Below are 10,362 nucleotides of genomic sequence, written 5' to 3' on the forward strand. Positions count from 1 at the left end.
CCCCCCCCCCCCACACACACACACACACATCACAACCTTATAGATGGAAAGACATGTCGGGTTCCCTCTACAGTTCTAAGGAAGGATTCTCAGTATCATAGACTAGAACATCAAGAGGCAACTCATAAAAAGTGGACACAGTTGGGTTGAATTCCGGTTCTTCTAGAAATAGGACATGTGTCCATTTGCTATCGACATGAACTCAACATCAGACTTTAGTATGAGTCCAAATACATAGACTACCAGATAGTTCTCATGGTCTCCTAGCTGTGACTTCTGTAAAAATTATATCACGTCTCTTTGAAGTAGTAGTACCTGTATTTGCCGATGATACACATTTTCTCATTTAAGTTTTGCCATTGTGCCCTAAGAAATTTTAGTTTCTAACAGACTAGTAACCACAGTTTCCATAGAAAAGGCAGGAAAAATGTTTATGAAAATGTAGCAGTGAACAGAATTTCTCTTCCACTTTCTTTTGGTCTAGTAAAAGAATTTCATCAGCCAATACCTCAAGAAGGCCAGGCACTTAGTTCGAGTATTACCACACAGGTTTTCCACCGCATCCTTCAAATCCAAAAGCTCAAAACAGATTTTCCTAATTCCCTGCACAACTCAGAACAATAAACTGGGGACCATAAGAAAGACAAAAACTGGCAAAATCAACAAGCACTCCAAAAATAGTGGGAAAGATAAGGACTACTTTTATCTGTGATATATTGAAAAGTTAACCAAAAAAGAAACGGAACAAGCACTAAAAGAAATTGAGTATGCATTTTTGGAAATTAAAAAAGGTAATAGTTTGGCACATAACAAGCACTTACAGATGTTTGTACTAGCAACTTTTTCCTATCTATTCATGGTATACAGAACTCCTAACATCGACATAACAGAAATCAAGTTCGATTATTGCACAACATATCTCCACACACAAAAAAAAAAAGTTTAAGGGATGTTATCAAAGATTAATAGGGAAGAACTCTTATTGAATTGGTTGAAGATAAATACACGAGAGCTCTACAGGAACCTTAGTCTACCTACAATAAAATAAGGAATTATTTTGTATGTCCAATAATATATATTCTTTGTGGATATGGGTTGTGTTAGCATCAGGATATGTTGTCAAGAAAATTCTGCCCACCAAGGCCGAGTATATGGGCTCAGACCAAGTATTGTAGTGGGATTCGAACATGAGATTTCTAGGTTGTTACTCCCATGACACAACCTCTAGGTCATCCCCTAGTGAACAAAAAGGGGCATCCATTAGCTTTCTTCCTTTAATCTTTTATTTGGGAAAAAAAACTAAGTTTACCTTGCACTTGTTAGCAAAGCAGATTTTTAAAACTCCCTTGCCTTCTTTTCCCAACTCCTCTTATTTGATCATAATTCTTCTCATCTACTCACCGCATTGCCAACCATTCTCCCTATTTTAACCTTTACATAAGGATGGTTGCAAGCATTCTGGTATGATCCACTACATTTGCTCATTTTAACTCTCAACTACAGTTTGGAATTATTCTGGTCAAGACCTTAACAGACAGTATTCTGAATTCAAAGTCCACGTAAATATACTCATTTCTAGATAAGGTCCTCATAAATGTACTCGAATTGTCAAGATTCATGTCAAACTATATCAGCGAGATTACACTAAGAATTATCCACTAGGAAGATTATTTGAAGAAATTTACTAAATCAACATTAATAAAATGAAAGAAGGCACTACTGGCACATTAATACATCAGTAAACTAGTACATAGATGTTCAAATTTTACTAGTCTAAAGCAAAAAAAAAAAAAAAAACCCGATTATATGGAAGAGCATCTTTGATGCATAGAGAAGCTATAGATAATCAACTAACATCCAAAAATGCTTAACAGCCCCATCAAACATGATTAATTCAACCACTCTATGAAGCTCAAAATTCTATAATCCATCCACATGTAGATGAAACGGATAGCTTCTAAGCTTCTCTACTTCTAATAATCAGATCCATGAACCAGTCATGCAAAACAGAAAGAACAACAATTTGTAGCTAGTTTTAAGCCCTGTTCTCCCTCAAAAATCAGTAATCACACACATCATCACCAACAAAAAATCACGAACCAAGGAACCAGCTCTTGTCCCTGCCTAGCATATAACCAAGTTAAGGCAGACACACTTCAGGAAGACCTAAGCCAAATATTTTCACCAAAGCAATAACATTTACTCCCAGCACTTGAAATATAACCTGGGAAACCACGTTGAATTTGAACTCCCAATATAAGGAATATCCACTTAACTATTCATTGAAGAACTAAAGCTTAGTATCTCTTCAGTAGGTAAAACTAGGTTTGTTTCATCTACTCTAAAAAGGGATACCTCAAGAAACCAAACTAAATAAAAATTCCAAAAAAAAAAAAAATATCCCACCTAAAAATACTCACAAATTTAGCTCGGAAAAACAGATCAAAATTCAAGGAAAGAACAAACACACTTCCACATTTCATCTAGTATCAAAAATTTTACTTCCAGCACTTGAAGCGAAAACCCAGGAAACGAAATTAAACTACAACTCCAAAAATAAAGAACACCCAGATGAAAAGTTCCAAACTTGATTCCAAAAATTGATCAAACCCCAACAACATATAAGAGCAGTTGAATTTGCTATCACGCTATTTTGTGAGTTAATGAAACAAAATGGGGACGTAGGGAAAATGCAAAAGATAGTACCTTTTCAGTCTTGGACTGGTAAATTGAGTCGATCTTGGACTGAGGAGTAACACTTTCAATACATGGGAAATCATCTTCTTCTTCACTGCTTTCCATCCTCATTTGGCGTTTCCAACCAGTAGATTTTCGGCTTTTGCAGCTATGGAAATGGGAAAAATGAACAGACAGAGTTCAGTGTAATTGGAGAGTTCCAAAAATTAGCCTTTACACTAAATTATTTATGCATAGTCATAGGTCAATTTATTTAATAATGACAAATTTATTTATTTTTTCAATAGACGTTAAATCTAGATTGTTGTGACATATAAATAGAAAATGAAGGATTAGTATAAAGTACAGCAATTACATATATGGAGGCTAATTATGTTCTATCTCAAAAATTCTTCCAATTACAAAAATCTCAGATTTTTCATGCTTTTGGAGTATATATTATACGTTACTTAATGGTAGGATGTATTCTAGAGGAGATGGATATATCCTAGAAGGAATAGAAATGCATTTGAAAGGAATTTTTGTAATAATTTTTGACTAATAAAATTTTTAGAGATTATATATATTAAATTGTGTACGTAAAACAAATCCTAACTCGTATTATCATTCATTTTCAAAAAAAATTTGACAAAGAAAAATAAAAAGGTCAAAATGTCCTTGAGAAGTCATGATTACGAACATAACTAATATAAATCTGAAAAAGAGGAAGAAAACAAAAGGGAATATTATTAATTTCTATACGAAAAATTACTATTACTACTTGTGATTGGAAAAGACTAGGGAGAGCAAGCTCGGAAAATAATTGCATAAAAAGAAAAAGGTATTCTTTTATAAAATATAAAAGTTCGGTGTATAACAAAAAGTCGCGCACACTTGGGTGCAATTTATTCTATTTATCCAATAAAGTTTTGGTAAGGTGAACCATAAAAAGAGAGAACTTTACATGAAGCGCAAGTTTGATCACAACAGCAACAACTAAGTCTAAATACATTTCATTGATAATATCAAGTACAACATATGATAATGTTTTAACTTGGTCAAGATTGACAGAGTACTTGTGAAGAAATACATAACAGACAAGGAAAACACTTCCACAGATAATTAAGATTGTGGAACTACTGCAGATTACATATGTTGCAGATAACTTAAGAGGGGAAGAATATGAAGCTTAAAATGTTATTATTCCCCAAATCTTCAGAAACTTGAATCCTATTTAGTGTTTAGTTGAAGAATTAGCAATCACATTGAGGCATCGAGTAAAGCATCAGAGACATCAAGTTCCACGTTCAGGTTTTTGGCTGAAGGCATTCCTGCAGCGACTTCTTCTTCAATGCCACACTCGTTTGTTCCTCTTCTGATCTTGAAGTAACCATCCTGCCATGAAGACAAATATACATTTGAGAAGAACATCATAAGGATGTACGCGCTACATCTTCAAGAAGTAGGAAAGATGCAATCACCCAAGAATGCACATGTACAAAAGTATTAGCGACAGATGTTGAACATTATGAATCAAGTGTGTAAAATCCTATTAAGGTTAAACCAACGGTTCAGCATATTCTATCGTAGAAGGAAAAACTATTTAAAAAAGGGTTAGATCAAGACATACGTCACCCCAGCCTCTGTTCCATTGATTGGCAAGGAGCTGCAAAGCCAAAAAAAGATGATCAAATTTAGAAAGAACGAAATGATTTTGAAGATCTTAATGGCACAATTAGAAGATGTCAACAAACCCAATAGTCCTCTCCATCCTCAGAGGTTCCCCATCCAATGAGTTTAACAGCATGGCCTCCCATTTCCTCACCATTTATGTGCTTGTAAACTCCAGACTTGTAGTGCGCGAAGTCCTGTGCTTGCGAAATAGTATGTCATTCAGTACAGGAAGGTCACAGGTAAAAATAGGAGAAGATTAACAGAAAGAGTAAAGAAACTAATCCATATCGGCAAATTTCAATTTCACCAGAAAAGAGGATGCATTCACAAGGACACATGATGAGGGCAGATGCAAGAACAAAATAAATGGTCTACTACTTAAGTATGCACCAATTAACAAACAGTACAATTCTGCAGAAATGGCTCAAATATTTCCAGACTGAGAAATTAGGTCATTTATTAAACAATGACCTCTAGATGCATTTAAGCAGATCATTGGACTTTCTAACTGGTACTTCATTGTCATGGACATAATTATCCTGGAAATAAACCTCTACAGATCACTAATTGGCACAATATTTCCACAAACATAGTAGATGGTAACACCAGAATTCAGAAAGGTAGAGTTGGTGACCAACAATTATTTTGAACTCCGTCGAACAGCTTATCAACAATTAGACAGTTAACCATCAAAAGAAAGTGATTTCAATTATATTTTGCTATTTAATTCAGCCAAGCATTATTATTGTTCTCAAATATGATTTGTAAGGGAATCATGTTTAGAAAATTAGAAAAGGGTATTTGTAATATTTAACTAAAGTTTCTTAAAGTTCATCAGAGTTAGCCTGAAATAAGCCGTCCAAGGTTAATAATATCACGGGGTAGATAGAGAACTGCTGTTTGATTGTTGCTTGAGATTAAGGCATAGTTGTTATTGCTGTTGTATATCAAGTTAATGCAACATTCAATTTCATATCATATAATATAAATTGTGCCAAAAAATTAAGGATCAGAACTTTACTCTCTTCCAATCATTCTTACCTCGTAAACAGTAAAAGAAACCTCAACTGGTCCATTCTTGTAAACTTCTGTCATGATACTGTATGGATCGGAGTTAATCAGGTATGCATTGACGCCAAAATGCTTGGATTTACTCCAGAGTAGATTCTCTTTAACACACTTCCTCTTGCACTGTGGAGTGGGATATCCAGGTTCACATCCAGGGTGGGAACATCCCTTATTATCAAAGTAAGGGTCACACTGGCAGGAAAATTTTTATTAGTCGAGCATAATAGTCCACAATCTTTTTTCAGATCGGTATAAGAATCCCACAATATCTGAAAGATGTAATCTCTCTGAAGTTCAATAAGTGTATAACAAACCAATATACCTCTTCAGTGACCACACCCTTGCGAACAAAGTATTTCCAAGCTTCTAATGGATATCCACCATCACAACCATCCCCGCATAAATAGCCACAGCATGCTATGATATCATTTGCTGACAGAGAGATATTCTGCCTCACACATAAAAATTGAATCATTAGCGACCATAACTATAATAAAGTTGCAAGATTTTGCATTAAGGAATGAATTTACCAATCCATAATGAATACAGAAACGATCAGACAACGACTCAGCAGCACCAAAGGCCCAACAAGAACCACAATGTCCCTGAAATACAAACAATCAGATTGTTAGAATACCAGGAAAGAGCAATAAGCAAATTCAGGAGGAAAAACAAATAAGTGAAATTAGAACCAAGACAAATCACCTGATCTGGCGTCGCAAAACAGTACCGGTGCATGACATCAAAAGATGGAAAGCATTAGCACCACTCTATAGAACTACAGCACTAAATCAAGGACAAAAGAGAAGAAACTAACCAAGAATTCTCCCAATAGTGCTACACTGAGGCCAAGCCACTCGTGCATCAAACTCTTGGGGTAACTTCAAAAGTTTTGGATGAGTTAAAATGGGGATGCCCTTCAAATCACCCTTTCTTGTGGGCTTAACTCCAAGAAGGCGCTTAAATTGGGAAACCTGTGAATGAAGGGTACATGCACTCATAAAAGGAGAGTTGAAGGATGTGGCATTGCACAAAGAAAGTGCACCTAAGTTTGTCCAAAACGAATACACCTTTATGGAAATCTCACCGTGAAATTCGAGAATTGAGGGTTCAGTGCAGCTCTCCATCCAGCTTTTTCATTTTCATTAACCTGTTTGACGATTGAGTCCTGTACGACCATTCAAAAAGACTCTGTGACCTTTAGTTTGATCAGAGTACAATGACAGTAATATCTTCTCTATGATGAAGGAAATCATACCTGAAGGATTGCAGATTCCGCTTTAGCTTGGGATATTGGATTTTCTGCAACAACCTACTTGCCGTTCAAAAAAGAAATTATTTATTGAACAATAGACTACAGGAAGATTGAATAACTTCGGGTATAGGCTTCAACATACGGTACTTTAACCAACCAAGACTAAGCTTTCCCAATAATTGGACCTAAAACATCCACAATTCAGACTGTCAGCCTTCTAGATGCTCTTAAGTTAAATCCCTAACATCCTAGCCGTTGTAATGTCGAAAGCAACATAGAGAATATGAAAGAGATTAAGAACTCGGCCATGTAATTTTGGCTCAAGCAGCAACGCTTCTCCTCCTCCATTTCCCTTTCCTATTTCTTAGCAAAATGGGGGAAGTCTGGAGGTGAAGTCTTCAATTTCCCATTTGCAAACTCAACATAGCAGCAAAATGCTGTTTTGCATTTCTAGTTTTCTTTAATACCCTGTCATAACATGCCATGAATTTTCTCATTCATTTGACCCACATACTTTTTTCTTTCTTCTACTCATGTAACACACACAACCATTGTTGCAAAATCTACACTTGTACTGCAAGTGTGTATTCTTTTGCATGCAGTTAGCAGAAAGAGAACTAGGACTGGAAAGAAAACTATATTTACTTCGACCTAAGTTGATAAATTGGTTTGGTACATAATGTTAAAAAATTAGTTGTAAATATAAAAACAAATGTTTTCATTTTCTTCGTTTGGCAATAGACAATAGATGCAACTATGTGTGCTAAGTCTAAATGTTTATGCCTGTCTCATACAACTCACAAATTAGTCATCAACATCAAAATATAAATAAGTTAGAGCAAGAAAGCACCAAGTTCAGGCTCTGGTACCATTTGACAATTCCCACTCAATTGTGAAGATGAACCAGCACAGAATCAACAGTGGCCTTGCAGAAGCTCATGGCAAACTAGGATTTGTCTCCACATGGTTTAATTAGACAATTACTTTCGTAGGAGTTAGGACCTGGGCAATAACTTGCTATGAAACATCTTTCTAGCTTTATGTAATCTTAGAAATTATCTACCGTAGTAGAAATTCATGTAGTGGCGCCTCATTCATATACACCTGTAAAGTTTATGGTATGTGAAAAAACATATACACACTACCATTACACCATCCATCCCTCCCCCTTCCCACACTGTCAACCTCAACCCAACATACTTCCATTTTTTTGGTACATAATATACTTCAACTACATGTATATAGATATATATATATATATTCCAGGCAACATCTACACACACAAGACCACCCCACCCCCAAACCCAAAAAGGGAAAACAAACAGACCCCAAGCAAAACTCATCCTCAAGAATTACAGGCAATATAAACAGAACCTTCAAGAAACATTAAAAAGATTTCCTTTTTTAGGGGTATATTAGTTAATTAACTAATTATCATCATGATTACCATGATTAAGCTCAACCCAAAAGCTATAAATGAAAAGAACATGGGGGGTTTCGGTCTGATACAATAACTTATTCCATCCATTCATCTAAAAGATATATAAAGCAAACCGATCATCCAAAAACACAAAAACAAAAAAAACATAAAGAATCAAGAATCAAACCTGCAAAACAAGGGTGGAGACAGAAACCAAAAGCAAAAAAGTGGCTATGTGTTTCATATTTTTGGGCCCTTTTTCTTGGGGTTCTGTAATGGTGGCTTAAAAATGGAGGAACCCCAGAAAATATATTTATAGATACAGGAAAAAGATGAATGAATTATTGGCCCTCTTTTTTTGACGTATTAAAAAAGATTATAGCTTTTATTATTGCTCCACTTTTTAGATAATTTTGAATTAATTACAATGTTCAGTTCCCTAGGTCTGGAAAATGTTTACCTGAGGAACACGTGTAACTTTTTTATTCGATATAAGAGTGCACTAATTTGTCATTTTAAAGATAAATTAATGATGAGATCTATTATCAATCTGTTTGGCTAAAAAATATCTTTCTAATTGGAAGCTTCGCTTTTTCTGCGGGTAAATTTTTATCGTATAATAGCCTGTAAATTATAAAGAGGAGGTAAATTTTACTAGATACGTTCGATTCAGAAAGTATTGAAGAAAAATTAATTTTGAGTCATTTATATATATAATTATTGACAAATTAAACTGATTCGTTTCGAAGGACAAGATATTAAGTGGAATCTAACTTTTTAACACTATATTTTAAAGGGAAACTTACATAAATATACAAAAATAAAAAAATATTTACCATTTATAGCAATAATATCTTTTTTTCACTTATCACTTTTAATTCATTTATAATACAAGTTTAATACATATTACAAAGAAGAATTTATTATTCATATATAATACAAATTTTAATAATGGATAATACATTTATCACAAATTTTAATACACTTATAATACAATGTGTCAAATTTTTACCAAACAAACATAATATATTTCAAAAAACAATTATAATTCATATATATTGCATACATAATTTACTTTTAATTCATATTGCAGATTTGACATAGTATTGTTATAAATGGTAATAAATAAAAAGTATTGCTAAAATCAATAATTATTTATTAAAATGTACTAATTTATGTAATTTTTCCTATTTTAAATTTGTAATGAACTATCCGGTATCCACTTGTTTGTTTAACATTATTTGGAGAATGGGCCGTAATTTCAGTTCTTGTTCTTTTATGAAATAAATAAAGAAATATGAAAGATAACGTAATGGGTCTTATGGATATACGTATATCTTTCCAACTTGAATAGAAAAATATAATATTATTAAAATAATTTAGCAATAATATGTTGGTAAGGTACTAGATTAGTTTAGCTAACACTTAACATTGAGAAATAAAAATTCTTAATGACAGAATATTTAGATTTTAATATAATAACTTAATTTATGCTTATAGATAATAATATGTTATAATCTTAATAAACGTCTTTTTTTTTCCTTGCAGTAGCAAAAAGAGTTTCAACATGTTGGCTTTAAATCATTTAAAAAATAAATAGGCTATTATGATCTTTAAAATACTTTGCTAGATTTGCTTGCTTGAAGAGGGTTATCCTTAGTAATTGGTCATTTCTCCTTTTTACTTGTTTAATAACAAATCAGTAAATTATTATTTATTTTTAATATTGTTTTATTATTATATAATTATATAAAGTACTAATAATTTAGAAAAGAAAATAGTGAACAAAAATATTTTTATTTGAAATTTAAAATTTTAAATTATAATTAATGAAATTATTTCATAATATATTTTTGATAAAAATAAATATATAAGAACATGGAAGATTATTGGAAAAAAAATGTCATCATTTGGTTATATATAAATAACACTCAATATGTGTATAAAATATCGCTTTAACTATCTAGTATAATATTTTCATGAATATAATAATTTATTATTTGAAAATTATCATTTATTCATGAATCGAGAGCATACTCTAACTTTTTAGTAGGCAAATACTATGAGTATATGATTTATAATTACTTAGAGTGTGTTGGTTAAGATTAAAAATATTATTTTAAAAATAATTTCTACGAAAATAAATATATTTTTTACTTAAGATTAAAAATATTTTTATATAATTTAGACAAATATTATAAGAGATGAAGATAGAGGTAGAGACGTGTGTGGTGGAGGGGATGATCAAGACGGGTTTCGGGGGGGGGGG

The 10,362-nt window shown here is 32.9% G+C and overlaps 2 protein-coding genes across 4 annotated transcripts in view; both read right to left on the bottom strand.

Moving 5' to 3' along the window:
- The window catches only part of LOC107011909 (exocyst complex component EXO84C), an 8,953-nt gene extending 6,032 nt beyond the window's left edge, over window positions 1–2,921 (bottom strand). Inside the window, exons 1-2 of the mRNA XM_015211593.2 lie at window positions 2,707–2,921; window positions 509–603 (exon numbers count right to left, since the gene is read on the bottom strand). Coding sequence (XP_015067079.1) covers window positions 509–603; window positions 2,707–2,808 — 197 coding nt within the window. The 5' untranslated portion in view covers window positions 2,809–2,921. The remainder of the gene's footprint in view (window positions 1–508; window positions 604–2,706) is intronic.
- Window positions 2,922–3,652: 731 nt separating this feature from the next.
- On the bottom strand, window positions 3,653–8,456 carry LOC107011573 (cathepsin B-like protease 3). 3 transcript variants are annotated; one of them, XM_015211126.2, is made up of 12 exons: window positions 8,281–8,421; window positions 7,543–7,777; window positions 6,677–6,730; window positions 6,506–6,586; window positions 6,236–6,392; window positions 6,124–6,128; window positions 5,949–6,023; window positions 5,741–5,866; window positions 5,392–5,610; window positions 4,431–4,544; window positions 4,307–4,342; window positions 3,653–4,071 (listed from the first exon to the last, which is right to left on the bottom strand). In XM_015211126.2, exons 2-12 carry the CDS (start codon window positions 7,543–7,545, stop codon window positions 3,937–3,939), a joined length of 1,005 nt encoding a protein of 334 aa, XP_015066612.1. In that variant the 5' UTR covers window positions 7,546–7,777; window positions 8,281–8,421; the 3' UTR covers window positions 3,653–3,936. The 3 variants fall into 3 exon arrangements, with proteins under 3 accessions (XP_015066612.1, XP_027770541.1, XP_015066611.1); XM_027914740.1 differs by having other exon boundaries at window positions 7,543–7,675; window positions 8,281–8,410; XM_015211125.2 differs by lacking the exon at window positions 7,543–7,777 and having other exon boundaries at window positions 8,281–8,456.
- Between the last annotated feature and the right edge of the window lie 1,906 nt (window positions 8,457–10,362).

The sequence above is a fragment of the Solanum pennellii genome, chromosome 2, assembly GCF_001406875.1.
Source record: "Solanum pennellii chromosome 2, SPENNV200".
Classification (NCBI taxonomy): Eukaryota; Viridiplantae; Streptophyta; class Magnoliopsida; order Solanales; family Solanaceae; genus Solanum; species Solanum pennellii.